General features: G+C 45.6%; 1 protein-coding gene across 1 annotated transcript; it reads right to left on the minus strand.

The window, feature by feature from the left end:
• Window positions 1-232: 232 nt before the first annotated feature.
• Window positions 233-14,130, minus strand: RCN1 (reticulocalbin 1). Its single transcript, XM_053562868.1, has 6 exons — window positions 13,652-14,130; window positions 8,611-8,804; window positions 7,308-7,486; window positions 5,587-5,647; window positions 2,116-2,315; window positions 233-1,327 (listed from the first exon to the last, which is right to left on the minus strand). The coding sequence occupies exons 1-6, from the start codon at window positions 13,894-13,896 to the stop codon at window positions 1,220-1,222; spliced, it is 987 nt and encodes a 328-aa protein (XP_053418843.1). The 5' UTR covers window positions 13,897-14,130; the 3' UTR covers window positions 233-1,219.
• Window positions 14,131-17,975: the final 3,845 nt, after the last annotated feature.

The raw sequence follows: 17,975 nt of genomic DNA on the forward strand, positions 1-17,975 counted from the left end.
CTCGAAATATCTTACAGTTGAAATAACCTGCAAATTCTCCAACTATACAGAGAAGAAAGGAACTATATGTATTTATTAAATTAGTAAATATAAGTGTAGTCTGAGCATTGCATTTAAAAAATCAGAGGCTTTGTAATCTTATTCATGGAATCCAATCCCACAGTTTAATTCTACATGAATAATGATGTCACAAATAGTATCTGTGAAGTCAAATACAACAGGACACTGTAGAAAATCCTCAGGATTCTTTATTTCATTCACTTCCTACTTACAAGGTGAAATTTCAATCTGTAAAAGTTGTTTTTGCCAATTAAGTCAATGGCTCAGAAGATCGCCTTGTCTCTGGACTAGATGGGACATGTTCCAGAATATTCCACTACATTTGGCTTCCCTGGGATCCCACCACTTCATTCTAACTGGTGATCATCGAGGAAACAGATGGTATTTCTATTCACTATTTCAAAGATCAGAACTACCTCATTTGCATGTCAGGAAAATTTCCTCTCATGTATTTGAAGTATTCATCATTTTCCTAAAGTTGTTCAAGTGTCTGACATTCAACTTTTCCCAACCTCTAAATTCCTTTCTTTTTCACATTATCTTTCTTGATTGCTGCTTCTTTTAAAAACAGAAAAAAACAAAGATGTGGATTTATTGTGCACATTAGCAGGTCCATACAGAAAAAATGTACGGTAACAGTTCAAAGTGTAAAGTCAACAAGGAAGAATCTGAAATATCAGACTTGCTCGGAAATAACCCTTGCTAGGATCATCCCACTTCGGCTTAATCAGAACTTTCTCTTGCCAACTATTTAGCAGTGACAAATATAAAAAATCTGGCATTTAAAATACATGGCAGTTACTCATATACTGCGCCCCCAACCCACCCAACTTCTGAAGCAACAGAGCTTTTTCAAGTTTTATTCTCCTTGAGTTTAATGAGAAAAAGAAAACCTTAAAAAGTCATGTTATAGCAATATATTCCCATAGAGAACTCCATCTACCAAGATTTTAATGTGTTTTGAAAGAAATCTTACTGAAAAAATTGTGATGACCATTTTGCAGTAAATACTGAGTGAAAAACAATTTTTATACCCCAGTCTGAGGCATAAACTTGCTTTTTGGGGAAATACAACTGCTGTAAATTAGACAACTGCAGTAACCACCCAAGGCAATAAAAGAAATCCTATGACAGTCTGCCGTGTTATGGGGAGTGTCTATCAAAGTTCATCGTGATTTTTTGTGAGATCCTCCCCATAATTGGTAGCTTGGCTTCCAACAAACATGTTCCAGTTCTCCAATATCTCCTCCTTAGTTAGCTTCTCATCCTGGAGGAGAGAGGAAAAAACTGTCAGAGAAGCTCTGATAACTGTAATAACTCAGCACAATGCTCATATGATTTCATTAATGTGCCACATTTTAAATAATGATATTTCAGAAGCTGCTGGGTACCTTCTTCATCTGCCATTACTGCTCTGTAAATCTCCAAACTGGAGCAACCTCCTGCTATAAAAGCTGTGCTAACATACACCGGGTAAGACCAAGTAATTCAGAATCTGTAACAGAATCCACATATGTCTACAAGTAGTGATGGTATTTCCAAAATAGGCCCGAAAGAATTCCACTTCCTTTCTGTGGCTTAACTCCATAACCTGAGAATTTGGGGTACATGTTTGATAAATAGTGACTGAACAGATGAATAAGCTCGTCCTAGGGCAATGCAGGGTGTATACTTGTTAGATCCCTGTCTCCCCACATCCAAGTTATGGGTAATCCCAGGAGGTGTGACTTCTGTAAGTCTGTGGTACACAACAGACTGTCCGGGAATGTCTGGGCCTAATGAACTCACTGTGGGTTATCTTGGTATTGGCTCAAGTTTACAGGTTACTATTGCAGGAATAAAAGTTGATAAAGACGTGGCCACACAGGCCAATGCTATTGCCAAGAAGCAAACAAAGCCAATCTTATTGGCTTATTTTTATTCTTCCTATTGGAATAATAAAAAGTCGATAAAGACATGGCCACACAGGCCAATGCTATTGCCAAGAAGCAAACAAAGCCAATCTTATGTAAACTGTCTCCCTTTGATCCGTGATTCCAGAAGAATGTGAAATACCTTGTTTTTATCTGACTCGTACACCAGATGCCTGGCCTCAGCCTGTGCGTGGTCATAATCTTGAGGGAGGATCCAGTGGCGAATCTCATCTTTGTCTAACTTCCCATCCTTGTTCAGATCCCGGAATTCATTAAATTGCTCCCGTTCTGACACGACCCAGTCTGGCTCAGGACCACCGTCCTCGTGGGAAAACATATCCGCTAGAAGGGAATGTTGTTCGTGATCATGAAGACAAGTGAGAAGGTAAGACCAGAAATCTTGACCTCTCAAGTTTGGAAAGGTGATGACCAATCAAGAGCGCTAACTCAAACAGCTGGTGGGCAGTTTCCTATGATGGCCACATGGTAGGAGAGAAAAGACCTGAGCTAAGGAGCTAGAAGATAAATCCTGGCTTTTGACTGGGTTTAAGTTACTTCGTTCAGTGAGCCTTATGTTTCCTTATCTGTAAAATGAAGATAAAAATTGAAAAATCAAGGCCAGGAGCGGTGGTTCACACCTGTAATCCTAGCACTCTTGGAGGCCGAGGTGGGTGGATTGCTTGAGCTCACGAGTTTGAGACCAGCCTGAGCAAAAGCGAGACCCCGTCACTACTAAAAATAGAAAAACTGAGGTAAGAGGATTGCTTGAGTCTGAGTTAGAGGTTGCTGTGTGCTATGATGCCACGACACTCTACCCAGGGCAACAACAAAAAATTTGTCTCAAAAAAAAAATTGAAAAATCATAGGGTTATTATGAAGAACAAATGGGCCATTTATGTAAGAGCCCTCTACAACCCAAACTGACACTATGTAAGGGAAAACTTGTAACATCAGCACTTTCTACTGTCCAGACACTTTATAAAGTGCTTTACCCATGTTTTCTCATTTGATTTTCACACCAACAACTTTATGAAGTCGGTGCTGTTGGTACTCCCATTTTACTGATGAAAACACTGAGGCAGAGGCTTACCCAGTGACCCATAGCTAGTCCAAGCTGGAGGCTGCACAGGAACATGGGCACTCTGCTTTCAACCCATGGTCTTAACCACTGGGCTTATTACTATCGTTGTTTATATCACTTCCGAAAGGCTTTTATATCTGTCATTTTATTTCATCCTTACAACTCTGTAAGATAGGTCACTATCCCCACTGCACAAAATGGCAAGGAGGAAAAAAGAAGAAAATGTTGACGCATTGTGTGTTTCAGCACTAGGTCTTCTTGGGAAAGAAAGTGTTCTGCAGGCAGTTTCTCTCTAGTGGGAGTAGAGCTTGGAGATGCCAAGTGGTGAAGGAGCAGGTAGTGAATGAAGGAAAAAGAGAGGCAGGACCCTTGGCTCAAGCTAGTCACAGGACAGCCCCACAGCTGACACATGCACATAGGTTTCTGACAAAAAGCCGTCCCATATATTAACTAATTCAAACTTTATCCAGTCCTGTGAAGATGGCTGCTATTTATTCCCATTTTACAGATGAGGAAACTAAAGCAGAGTGATTACATGACACACACACACACACACACCCTGCTGGGTCACACAGCTGGTCAGTGGAGAAGCCAGGACCCACCACCACACGTCTCCCACTCATCCCCAGCTAGAGAGAAGGCTGCTCTGGAAATGAAATAACAAGTAGATACGTCAGGTCTTTCTGGCTGCAAGTCACGCAGCATTTGATTTTTAAGCACCAGGCCTCTGCCTCCCTCTCTGCCTGGCATAAAGAATAGAATGCTTCTTTTAAGCAAAGCCACTCAAGAGAGTTCTGCTCCAGACTTTGCACTTCAATGCTGAGTTCGGGAGGGCCAGGCCGAGCACACACATTTCCTTCGAAAGCACTGCATTGTTTGTTTTAATCAGGCAGCCTTTGCTGTCAGCCTCATTTCATCCCCACTGTCACAGGGAGACGTCTGCAGTCTTGAGTGCTTGGTTCACCCATGCACCCAGCCAAAGGCAGGCTCTGCTGTGTGCTCAGACGAGGGACCTGTCAGCATCTGTTATTCTACAAAGGTAGTGCCACCAAGATCACTTTAATTACTATGGCGAGAGCTACCTATCTGTTACCAATGGCAGACAGGGAACAATGTTCAGTTCTCAGGATCAGATATAATTTCTAGTGATTAAAAGAAAGTTGGTTTTCATTACTAAAGGCCCTTGATCTTATGCATGAGTTGGCAAAAGAATACAACCACAAAACCAGAGGCAGACGGCAACTCGGGCTCTGGTTTTACATTTAAAGAGAATTAACTGTCTCAGTTAAAGAAGTGTGCAAACATTATACCCATTCCATCCCTCTTTTCATAGGGCAACACCCAAATCAAATGACTTCACAGCTTTTACTTTACTGAGACTTGGGAAAAGAAGAGCTGTCATGAGAAGGCAGCGGGAGCTGGAGCCATGTGCCACAGCAGCTAGCTGGTAAGGATTGAATGGAAATTCCCTTGTCGCTCCATCCAGTCCTTTCTGCACCGGAAAGTGAAAGGACTACCAGGAAGGTCTTTAACCGGCAGTAGTGGGCTCCAACCCAAGTGTGTTAATGTGACTCAGTCAGCCAGTGCTCACAGATTCCTGAAAAGACACTTCTTGCTGTGGTTTAAGTGACACCTTTCTTTTTTTCTTCTTTTTTTTTTTTTTTAATTTTTATTTATTTATTTATTTTTATTATTATTTTTTTTTTTGTAGAGACAGAGCTTATTTTTTTTTTGGAGACAGCACCTCAAGCTGTTGCCCTGGGCAGAGTGCTGTGGCATCACAGCTCACAGCAACCTCCAACTCCTGGGCTTAAGCGATTCTCTTGCCTCAGCCTCCCGAGTAGCTGGGACTACAGGCACCCGCCACAACGCCCAGCTACTTTTTGATTGCAGTTCAGCCGGGGACGGGTTTGAACCCGCCACCCTCGGTGTATGGGGCCGGCACCTTACCGACTGAGCCACAGGCGCCACCCAAGTGACACCTTTCTGAACAAAATTCCAGGTATAGCATGCCCAACCAAAGGATGGAAAACTATAGGCACAAAATGGCTATATAATTGGGCAGTGGCACACTTTGTAAAAGCATTTCCCTCAGAAAAATGCCTTTCTGCAGAGCGCTGGACACAGAAACAGGTCTGTTGGTCACAGCTGTGTCCATGCAGCAATTTTAGGCCATACTGATCCAAGTTTTCACTGCTTGCTCTATCTTTCCTGTAAATCTAAGGGATTGCCGATCCCATTTTGCAAAAGTAAAAGCAGGCAGTGTAACAAAAGGCACTTCTCGGAGCTGTGGGGCCAACTGTTGGCCAGCGTAGTGGTAGGGTAGCCTTTTTGAATGAAGTCTAATCATGCTTCCCCCAGATTGCACCACTCAGGCTGATGTGACATACCAGGCTGGACGGCCATCCCCCCCAGAAATGCACAGGAGTGACACTTAACAAACTTGCAGCTGTTGTTAATAGAGATGTCTGGGAAAGTAGACACGTGGGTGGAGGAATGTGGCCCAGTAGGGACAGCTGAGCAAGCACTCACCAATATACTCATCCTGATCCACAAGCCCATCCCCGTTCTTGTCAATGTCCTCCAGAGTTTCCTAGGAAGCAAAGTGGAAAACAGAATGCAAGATGGCTGTGTGTTCTAAATAAGTCTGAGAACTCTACTGTCCTCCTTTGTCCAGCTTTTACGGCTGAATGCTCGGTGACTTCTGGCTCATCTCCTTACCTTCCTGGGCATTAGTTTCTTATCTGTGAAAAAGAGGCGGTGGTTTCTGTCTCTACTTTCCCAACCCACAATTTCAAGAGCAGAACATTCTCTACATTGTCTTCAAAAGAAAATGTACATGTAACCCCAGAGGTGCTCTGATTCTATCAGGAAGCCCTGCCAGGCCAACTGGCTGCACCGTCCAGCCAAAATACCCCCTGGGGGAACTGCAAGGAACACAGTGCGAGAACCACTAAATTAGATGATCACAAAAATAGACTCCAGTGCTGAATGGACCATCAACACTGAGTTGCTGTCAGAGAAATATGAAACAGTGGACAATTAAAAAAGAAAAGTATATCTGACTTTTCAACGTGTTGTATTTAGTATTTTTGACTTAATGAGATTTTTTGCTAGGATCAAATTAAATGAGTTTACTGTCCATTGGCCGAGCAACTCAAAGGCCTTCTGGGTTAAAAAAACAACAACAAAGAAAACCCAAGAGCAGAAAGCATGATCCACTTGTAGATATTCTCCACTTGTGCCAAACTCCGACAAATTAAATATCACTAAGTGAATGCTGGGTGGTAAAGAGAAAAGTATTTGTGGCACCAGTGTCCAGTCCTTAGCATCATGGTGGTCCTGAGGATGAAGCATGAGGCACCCATCCACCAATGGCTAAATGCAATCATCCAGTGCTGATTATAAACAAAAACTTTAGTGTCCATTCCCAGCATTAAAGCAGGTGGAAATGGCTTGAAGAATCTGCATAGGAAACAAGTGATGGTATTTATTTAACTGTCCTGGCAAATGAAGACATGTGGGACCCAACAAGACACTATGAAAGCAACTGCACTCTGAGGCCTTACAAGAACAGGCATCCCTCAGAGCCTGGAGTCTGATCTGTTCTCTTTCAAAGACCCACCCATAGGCGAAGCATCCTTTCCAGCCATAACTTTCACCTTATGTTTCCATACAGTTTTAAAAATCCAAGACCCTCCATTTCAGTCCTTTTCAAATACTCTCAAAGCTGAAAAATGGGGCAGAGACTAGCTGGCTGCTCACTAAACCCACGTGTCCTTTTTAGCAACATCTAAACTGTATTTACCAGCCGCCTGATACTTAGGAGGGGCCAGAAGAACATAAAGGAGGGAGTGTCATTTCTTGACCAGAACAGTAAAGACAGACTATATCTTCTCATTCTCTCTCTTTTCCTTTGTTTGCCAGTGGGTTGTTGCCAGGATGACCTCTTGGTAGAACACAGAAGTAGTTGGCTACCCAATAGCACCCAGAGAGCTGCCCAGCAGATCCATCTGGCTGAAACAAGCTTTTACCTGTGCTAAGTGGCTATGACTCGGGGCTACTTGTTACAGCAGCTAGCCTACCCTGATTAATTTACTGGGTAGACAGGTATTCCAACATATTGGACTTCAGAATCCTTCTGTAATTCCCTTCAGGCTAAAAAACATTATCTCTATGGAAGAAGGAACAAGAATTGAGGATAGCTTTCTCCCCGCCATCTTTTCCCAGTCAAGGATCTTCATTTATCTTACCAAAACAACAATTTCCTTCATATGCTCAAATTCCTCAGGGTGCAGAAAGGCAGTGAACTCCTCCCGAGTGGCTGCCAGGTCACCATCGAGGTCCGCAGCCTTGAACCTTCTCTCATCACGTGGCAGCATCTTTTTAAAGGTGTGATGATCTGAAGAATCGTGAAACTCGGCGGGATTTCCTGCAGGATGTCCCAGAAATGTTTAAGCCATGCTGCTGAGAAAGGTGTTTTCTTCCAGGTCACTCATCTTTCATGCCCCAATGGCACGCACAGAACAAAAAGGTCACGACCTACTGAGTTCTTTAAAACGTCTTATTTCAGAAAGCCTCTAGCATCTGTCCCTTCAAGCCACCCCATAATCTAGGCCCTAATGGCTTATTAGGGGCTTTGTTTAGCCCACACTAATGCCATATTTCCCTTAGCAGACTTCTGCTTTCATCGTATCACTCTTTGATCTAGAACAGAGGCTCCCTAGTACCCACAATGTCGTATCTAAGTGCCTCTGGTTGGCTCCCCAGATCTTCCTGATTCTGGCCACCTGTGTCCATCTTTGGTTCCCACAGGCCTGCTTCTTTGCTGTCTCTAACACTTGTGTCACCATCTCTACAGCTGGCCAGGGTTCCAGAAATTTCCCAATGGACTCCACTGAAGTACCCCAAACACTTAGTCCAGAGCAAACTTTAGGTTGGAAACTCACTACTGTCCATCTGCAGACCGGATGGTCCCAGGCTAGGGACACCATCCCTGTAGAGAAGAACTTCAAAGACGCCCACAAGCTATGTCCAAGGTTTAAGAAAGTTTCACCATTGTGGTCCATTTACCTGAGAAACAGGGTGTTCTTTCCCCAATTTCTCTGCTCCTTGCTCTTCCCTCCTTCCCCAGGGGTCTTTCATCAAATATAAATCCACTCTTTAAGGTCCAGCTCCCTCCCAAGCATCCTCCCCAAGGAGCCTTCCCCAACTGCTCTGGCCTGCTCAATCTTGGCTCTCCAAAATTAGGCAGCATTTTGAAACTGTACCCCAGATACAATGCCCCTTCTGCATTCTTCTCTGTGTACCTCTGAGATGGAAGTTAAAGTAGGGTAGCAACCTAAGGGAATTTTTAAAATAGTCTCTCACCCCCACCCCATCTATAACTTCACTCAAGAGTAAGTAACTCGGTACATTCTGAGTAAGCAGAGGATGTTATGCAAGCAGTTCTACTTAGCAGGTTGTGACATCTCCCCAGAGGGAGGAGATACACAAGGGAGCAGAGTCCTCTGCAAGAAGCTTGTGACCGGGGCCCTCTCCTGCAGCACCTCTTACCTAGGTAGTAACCATAGGTGGCCTGTTTGTATTCTTCCCAGGAAATTTTATCATCTTTGTCCCTGTCATAATCCTTCCAGACTTTAGCGACATTATCATAGATGTATCTTTTCTGCACCCGTTTGATCCAAGTTTTTAGTTCCTCAGTGGTGACAAAGCCATCCCCATCATTGTCAATTCGATCAACGATCTTCCTATATCAAAAGAGAACACATACACAAGCTATTATCAAGGCTTGTCCAGCAAAAGATCAAACACTCGCACAATCTAAAATGCATAAAAACTAAAATAGAAACAGTGATCCAATGCTGCTGGACAGGATCTTATGGTTTATTCTTTTAAGGTTGATAGGCTTTCCCTCAAACCAGTGCCAATGGAGGATGCTGCTAATTGATCATGCCCCTCTGGTCCTCAGAATTCTTAGCACAGAGCTCTGGAGACAGCCACTACCAACTGATTCAAGCTGATCTGTAAGCTGAAGGCTATTAGTCTTCTCTGATGCAGTTCAACTTCCTCATTTCAGAGTAATGGAAACTGAGGCCCAGAGAAATCGAAGTACTTTTTCAAGACCATACAGCATCTTCTGGCTCTGGGCCTAATGTAAAAAGTGGAAAATTCTAAATAAACCACACTTAATCTTTGCCAAAAGGCTGAGAAGCGATCTATATAAGCCAAAGATGAGTGAATTGTTTGCTTTTTAAAAAAAAAAAATCTGGTCATCTTGGACTCAAAGACTTGAAACTTAAGGCAAGAGGAGACCAGAACTTGGACAAAGCACAAAATGTCAGTTGAAAAAGCCTTGACATCATGGAATCTATTCAAGAAACTTGATTGGCTTAGCAGCTATGGGGGCCTAAACCTTGTACTGTCTGGGTGAAGACTCCTAAAGCACTGGTGTCACCATCTCCACAGCTGGCCAGGGTTCCAGAAATTTTTCACTGGACTCCACTGAGGTACCCCAAATGCTTAGTCCAGAGGAAACTTCAGGTTAGGAACTCACCACTGACTATCTTCAGGACGGATGGTCCCAGGCTAGGGACCTCATCCCTGTAGAGAAGAACTTCAAAGACATGTACAAGTTGTGTCCAAAAAAGTTTCACTATGTGGTCCATTTATCTGAGATGAGGTTATATAGGCTCGTTATGGACTAATTTCTTTGTTTTGGACTGAAATGTTATCAACTATAGTGGTTAAACTTTCTTATCAACAGAAGGTCTGACTGGCAGTTAATCTTTAATTAAAAGTGAGAAATTAATTCATTACTTCTTATAAGTACAGTGGGATAATTTGATGGAGAAAACCTCCCATAACATTTTTGGGGAGGGGGTGTACAGGAGAAGAGGAAGAGTGAATAAACAAAAGTCTCCACCTCCTACACAAACCTGGGGAGCCCAATCTTCTTCCTAAGAAGGAAGGAGTCAACAGCTCCCACAGTCTTAAAGTATCCCTTCTTTTATGATCTTTTAGGTCTCAGTACTGAGACTAAACCTCAAGTATCATCAGGCTTCCCCCCCTGAAAATCACAGCCAGATGCAAGAGAATTCTCTCAATGTTGTGCTGGGTCCAGCCCCCCTACTAGGTGCGGGGTACTGCTCCAGTCCTAGGGATACAGTGGTGACATGCTATTGGGTTACCCAAAGCGAACTCAGGAGCAGAATCCCAGGTCAGCAAAGACCCAATGACAGCAGACTGTACAACCCTCTTCTGTGGAAAGGACAGCATCTAATCTATGCCAAATAAACCACCAAGACATAGCTCAGCTTGACATAGAGAAGAGGCTCAAAAAATATTTGATGAGAGAATAAGACCTTAATCTCTCTCTTTAAAAATCTCAAGAGTGGCTCAGCACCTGGTTATGGCACCAGCCACATACACCGAGGATGGCAGGTTCGAACCCAGCCTGGGTCAGTTAAACAACAATGACAACTGCAACAAAAAAATAGCCAGGTGTTGGGTGGCACCTGTGGCTCAAAGGGGTAGGGTGCTGGCCCCATATGCCAGAGGTGGTGGGTTCAAACCCATCCCCAGCCAGAACCTAAAAAAAAAAAAAAAGCCAGGTTGTGGTGGGTGCCTGTAGTACCAGCTACTTAGGAGGCTGAGGCAGAGAATTGCTTAAGCCCAAGAGTTAGAGGTTGCTGTGAGCTGTGATGCCACGCACTCTACTGAGGGCGACACAGTGAGACTCTATCTCAAAAAAAAAAAAAAAAAAATCTCAAGAGATACTGGGAAAGGCAGGTATGATGTAGACAAAGCCCAACTCTTTAATCAGAATACCTAAATCTCCCTGGGTCTGGCCTCCATTGTCTGTGTGATCTTAGGCAAGTGATGGGCGTTAGTCTCGCTATCTGTAAACTGGAACACCTACTTCACAAGGAATGTTGAAGAATAAAGAGAGGATTGGCAGCACTTGTGGCTCAAAGGAGTAGGGCGCCAGCCCCATATGCTGGAGGTGGTAGGTTCAAACCCAGCCCCGGCCAAAAACTGCGAGAATGTGTGCCTTTCTTCATCTCAGCTAATAATCTAGATCAGGGTTGAATGCGGAAAACTCAACACTCAACAGGTAGTAGAAATGAACAAAACCTCCAGAGGGGGTTGAAGGGGGAGTCTCCTGTGGCAACTCAGAGACACCCTGCTAGCTACCAAATAAGGCTGCCCAACTCTGCTGCAGACGATGAGTGCCATGTAGGGATAAAGGTGTCAAGAGAAACCAGACATTGGGGTCTGTTTGTGAAATCACTCAAATCTTAAGTGCAGGGAAGTACATTTTTTTCTAGATAGTGTGGCATGTTTGTGACTATATGTAGCCTATGGGCCCCCATTTTGTAACTGCTTTAGTTGTCTCTAGGGGCATTAGTCGCATTTTCAGAATCAGTGGTCAGTTGGTGGTGACAAAGTTGCCCAGATCTAGCCATACTCATCCCTCAGCAGTCCAGACTTGGAGGGAGCTCTCAAAACGGATGCTGTGAATAGAGGGGCAGCTTCTCACACTCAGCTCCATCCCAAGCTGGACCTGTAATTTCCAATACCTGCTGTGCCACCTCCACTTCAGATTCACCTTAAAGGTGAATGGTGCATCCACTGAGTCATCCTACAAGCTCTGATCAGGTGACATCTCCAAACCCCAGGGACTCCTCCTCCCAGATGTGCTCACTGTCATTTTGACACACCAACATCATAGCAGTTGTGTATAGTCTCTGTGCCTCTCTCTTACACATCTGATTTTAAGCACTTTGAGGCTTGGAACATGAGGTTTCATCTTTGTGCCTACCAGGCATCTGATGGGCCCCGGTACAAGTTAGCCATTCAAATGTTTGTTGTATGAATAAATGAAGTCAAGATATTGATACAAGGCCCAAACCCAGGCCAACTCCATCAGCACTTGTTGTCACCACTAGGCTACCTTGTCATGATGAAGTCATGGAAGTTGTAGGTCCACATACTATAGAGTTTCCCACTCCAAATCCCAAAACCTCTTCCCTGCCTCCTCTCCAATGATGATGTGGCTGCCACTAAGGGCCCCAGAGTAAATTAGTGTCCAAGTGCCTCAAAGCAATACAATAGACTGAACTCCTCAATGTCCCCACTGTTAAGTCATAAACAAGAGAAAGTACAGGCCAGGCAAGGTGGCTCACGCCTGTAATCCCAGCACTCAGGGAGGCCCAGGCAGGAGGATCCCTCAGGCGTTTGAGACTAGCCTGAGCAAGAGTACGACCCCTGTCTCTAATAAACATAGAAAAATTAGCTGGGTATGGTGGCAGGCACCTATAGTCCCAGCTACTCAGGAAGCTGAGGCAAGAGGATCACTTGAACCCAGGAGTTTTGAGGTTGCTATGAGCCAGGGCACTCCAGCCCGGACAACAGTGAGACTCTTGTCTCTAACAAAAAAAAAAAAAAGAGAGAGAGAGAGAGAGAAAGTACTCTGGAAGATAAAAGGTAATTGTTTAGAGGTAACTTTGAAGTTCAAAGATCTTTTTATCAAAACAGGCAGATGGTGTTCCTGCACAGTAGGTATAATTTATCCTCATCCTGATCCTGGCCTTTGGCAGCCCTTGGGAGCACAGAAATGGCTGTGTTCTTAAGTAGCTGAACCTGAAAATCCCCCACCCGGAGGAACCAGGTTCCGGGAGCCCTGGCTGGGTCCCTTTCCAGCCTTGCCTCTATCTGGGACCAGACTGGCTGCTGATTCCTCTGGAAGGATTTCGAGATAACTTTGCACATTGTCCTGTGTGGCCTCCAGGAAGCCAGAGAGGGTGTACTGAGATGTACCAAAGTTTTGTTTCCCAGATGTGGTTCCTGATTCAACTGTCTTCAACAGTGAAATTCAAAATCCACCACCAACGCTCACCCTTCAGCTTTTTGCCCCCAAGAAATCAGCTGTTAAAGAATTGTCTCTGCAGACACCTGCTGGAAACACAAATTAGGGGACCAGTTTCCATTTTCACCTCCCCCACCTCACATCCCCAAGTGCCCCTCCCTTCCTGACAACCGGATTTTTATATCCTTAGATTTACAGGGCGATTAGGCAAAAGGCAAGAACACTCCAGTACAGGCCAGGAATCAAGTCTCTCTCTCGCCTGCCCCTTCATCATTATCCAATTCTGTTCCTCCTTGAACCTCCTTAGCAAGTGTCTCAAGCTGCTCTGTCCGGGAATGAGTGATAAGAGAGAAACGGCGAGAGTGGGTTAGAACTCAAGTTATTAAAAGGCCACTGTGGAACAAACTCTTCTTTTAAACACTCTCTCCCCTCCCTTCTGATGCAACCAAGGGGAGGGGGCGGGCCCTCGCCGTCCTGGCTCCCGCGGCCGCTGCCACGTTCCCGCCGCCTCGTGGGGAGCCACCCCGGCCAGGCGCGGCAGCAGTCTCCACGCGGGGGCCTCAGGACCCGCGGGCAAAGCGCCCCAGCCGCGGAGCCGGCGGGTCCCACCCTCGGGTCCGCGCGCGCGATTTCGCTTTCACTTTGCCGCCGGCGTCCCGCGTGGCTCCCGCCCGGTGGTCCCCAAACACCTGCGCCGCCCTAGCGCGGCTCGGGCCGCGGCCTCACCCCAGCCTCTCCTTGCTCTCCTCTGGGGTGAGCTGATCGAAGGTCTTGGAGTCCTCCTTGCCCAGGAAGGCCTCGTGGTCGTACTGGAAGCTCTGGTTGTCTTCGGGCGGCCGCTCGCCCAGCTCCGAGTCCGGCCGCACCACGCGCTCCTTGCGCACGGTGGGCTTGGCCCGCAGCGCCCGCGGCGCCAGCGTCAGCGCCAGCAGCAGCCCCAAGGCGAGTCCCAGGCGGCCACCGCGCGCCATCGTCCCGAGGAGAGGGAGGCCCCGAGAGGGCGGCGAGAGCGGCGGCGCGGGAACGGGGGCTCGGAGCGCCGCGGCGGCGGGCTGGAGCCAGCGCGGGGGAGGGGACGGCCGGCCCCTCCGACTGTGCCCGCCCCGTGCCCGAGCACAGGGGCGCGCCCCGGGCCTTGGGTTGGGGAGCTCCGGGCGGCCCCGCTCAAGCGCCCATTGGTCGCTGTGCTGCCGGGGAGGCTGGACCGCCCGGCCACGTCGCCAGCGCGGGTGGTGGGCGCCGGGCTCGGGTTTCGCCTCGGCCCCTCCCCTCCATCTCGTCGCTAGGGGCGGGCCCAGGCGAACTGGGCTGGGGACTGGAGGGCTCAGAGGAAGACTGGGAAGTTCTTTGTCAAGCAACAGATGTCCACGATAGAACTCCCTTACTCTTCCTCTAGTTCCCCAGAATTGTTGAGGACCAAGGTGCCACCCCTTCTTAACTTCCAACCGAGAACCCGAGCCTCGGCCCCAGACCCTGCCTTAAGATGCGCTCTTAAACCCCAAGCAGCCCCATTTGGCGAAATTTGAAATCTGGTTACAAACACAAGAGGCTGGAAAGAAACTAGACCAGGGTGGGCCCGGTCGCCTAGAAATGGAGGCCTCAAACTCCTTTCAAACTGTTTCCCAAAAGAAATCAAGATTTCAGATTTTTGTTTTCATTTCTAAATGTTGGCAGCCCATCTTACGAAAGCACTCTGTGAATGAAATCTTATCTGTACATTAGATTGGTATTGCTGCCAGTAAAAAAGAGAGCAACTCTGTCCAGTTGAACTTTCTACAATGATGAAAATGTTCTATATTTGAACCGTGCTGTGGGTAGTGGTATTGCACACTTGACATGTACCTTAGAGCAAATGAAGCATTGATATTTTAATCGTGATTTAGACTGAAATAGCTACAGGCAGCTAGTGGCTACCATATTGGATGGGGCTAGTCTAGAGCATTGCTTGTTTCCCTGTCACAGCTTTGTGAAACTCATTGATGAGTTTTTTTCTAGAAAAATGCACATACAGCTACTGATGTGGATGTTTAATCAAAGAGTCAGAAGGATTCATGATCCAAAGCCCCACCCATGAGCCTGAAGTTAAGAATTCCTAGGAAACTGAAACTGTGGCTGAAAAGAGAAACCCAACTTTGCAGAACTGGATAGCTGGACTCCTAGAAGTTTCCTCCATCTTGCTCTGCCCCGGCCTCCATCCCTGATATTCTAAAAAAAGTCTGGACTGTGCTTCTTGCCCTTCAAATGAAGATGTCAGGATATTATCAGTAGCAGCACAGATACAAATATCTTTCTTATGAAGATCTATGTTAATCAATTAATGCTGTTTGCCAACCACAGTCCCAGCACTGACTGGGTGCAGAGAGTAGAAAGGGAATAAGAGAGTCATGGTCTCTGCAGAGCTATATGTGTTTATAAGTTTATCTACACATATATATGTGTATGTGAACATACAAGGTTGGACAATTAAGTTCTATAACTCATCCCAAATTCAAGAAGTGCGGCCTTCCTCATTACTGAATGTAACCACAGTCCTTTGAAGTACCCCCTAGGAAAGCAGTGCACTTATGCCAGTACCTAGTTCATCCTTTAAATCAATTTTGGAGCTCTTTTTCTAGAATGACCATCAGCACAGTCATTGTATGAGGTCTGACAATTAAGTTCATGAACTTGCCATCGTGCACTTACATTGATAGCACTGTACAAACAACTCCGTAAGATTTCATAACCTTGATATATCAGTGTCTCACAGCCGTGTTTGTGTTAATACATGGCAGTGTCTTGCTGAGTGGCGTTCATTGTTGTTGATTGTTTTGGGGTGCCATACAATGACGGCTCTGATGGTTCTTTCAGATAAAGAGTTCCAAAATTGCTTTGAAGTGTGGACTAGGCGCTGACATTGGTGCAGTTTCTCAAGGGGAGTACCTCGAGTACCTCAAATAGTGATATTTAGCAATAAGGTACATAGTAATTTTTCTAGGATGAATCTGGAACTTAATTGTCAGACTTTGTATGTTCATTCAGTATTTCCGTAAACTGAGCACATGCTAAATGTCAGGGATGTTCTGGGTACTGGTTTACTGGGCATGTATAGATTGCAAATCAGCATGACAAGTACTCAGAAAGGCATTCAGTATTATGGGAAGATATCAAAGGGACAGGACCCAGACTTGGGGATCCATCGGGGATGACCTTCTAGAGGAAAGAACATCTACCCGTAAACTGAAGGAGAGGAAGGTAAGCTAGACAGGGAGTGTGGTTCTATGAGAGGAAGATAAGGTCCTGTGTGAGCTGACAGAGGACAGTGGAGTGTGAGGTAATGTCCCTGTGATCCAATACATCCCCATAGACTGGTGAGTCTTTGCAGCCTCCCCCCATTTCAGCTGCACTGGAGAAGAAGCTCTTATGTTTGAGGCCAAATGTGTCCCCCACTGCCAATCTACACAGTTGAATTTCTAGCAATAAAGAAACATTACTTTGGGCATGTAAGAGCTCTCTACTGAAATGCAAGTGTCCTGAGGTAGGCGGCTCAGTACCTTCTGTGCTCATCAGGCAAGCAGGATATGAACTGCTGAGTGAGGGAGGAGGAGGAGTGGGAGCAGGCACAGAGAGAATGAGATCAGGGCTAGAAAAATCAAGGAGAAAGTTACGAAGAGCGTGGGAAAGTAAGTGTGACAGTCTTTACTTATTCATAACTTTTGTCATGGGCCAGCCTGGGTCCTTGGGATTGATCCAGACTCATAGGAATGAGGCTAGCATATCTTTTGCCCTTGTAGTGGTTGGTTTTCTATGAGACATCAGTGGTTTCCAACAGATCGCTCCAGAGGTAGTCTTGGCTCCTGCGGGAATTTACCAGAAAATTCTAGCACGGCTGTAAATCCGGAAGAGTTTACATAATTTCCCCTGAGCGTGCCTCCACTTTCTTCCTTTATATTTATTTTTATCCCTCCACCCTCCTGTGAGAGTTCAAGGAATCCTCCCAACCAAAGGATGAGGGTGATGATACAAAAAGATATTGCATGCATAATTGCTTTCTTTCATTTTAAAATTGCTTTGCATTTCTCCCTATGTGCCTATATGGCGAGACCAAGTACATGGTCATCTTTCAGGTTAACCTCCATTCTTAATGAGGCAAAGGAACCAGAGCAAGAGAAGTGACACTTAGCAGAGGGTTGAACCAATGAAGAGGGAAAGCAAGTTTCAAGTGAGTAAACTGATCAGTTTAGTGTATGCTGATCTGCTGAGTCTGGCTACAGGTAACATCATCAACTTCAACAAAAATCCAATCAGAAGTTACCAAAACAATAAGAAAACATTATCATCTCATGTAACAAGAAGCCATAAGTTAGATGTCAACTATAGCTTGGTTAATTCAGATAGCTTTAGGATAATGTCCAGGAACCAGAAGGAGGGAAAAAAGGAGTGTTTTTTTTCCTTTATTAGGAAGAAAATTTTCCCATAGGAGTTCCCCTCATATTGCATTGGCCAGAATTGTGTCACATGTCTGCGCAAGGTCTAAAGACTGGTAAGGAGAATTAAAATCCCATGATTTATTCAGATCAATCATGATTCATCCCCTAGATATAGGGTCTTGGGTTATGCCTGTAATCCTAGCTCTCTGGGAGGCAGAGGCAGGAAGATTTTTTGAGTAAAGGATTTCCAGACTAGCCTGAGTAGACAGACTCTCCTTCCTCTACTAAAAATAGAAAAAATTAGCAGGGCTTGGTGGTGCATGCCTGTAGTCCCAGCTACTAGGAAGGATTGCTTAAGCCCAGGAGTTGGAGGTTACTGTGAGCTAGTCTGACACAAAGGCCCTCTAGCCTAGAAAACAGAGAAGACTCTCAAAAAAAAGATTATTCCCTGGCACTGGAATGTAGCATCATATGAAGAACATGATTAGGGTTCTGTTGGCAAGGAAGAACAAGCCAGATGGCTATTTCTGCCACATGTTTAAAAGCACTTTGAGGCTCAGCACCTGTGGCTCAACTGGCTAAAGCACCAGCCAAATACACCTGAGCTCGTGGGTTTGAATGCAGCCCGGGCCTGCCAAACA

Source organism: Nycticebus coucang, chromosome 14 (genome assembly GCF_027406575.1).
Source record: "Nycticebus coucang isolate mNycCou1 chromosome 14, mNycCou1.pri, whole genome shotgun sequence".
NCBI classification, from domain to species: Eukaryota; Metazoa; Chordata; class Mammalia; order Primates; family Lorisidae; genus Nycticebus; species Nycticebus coucang.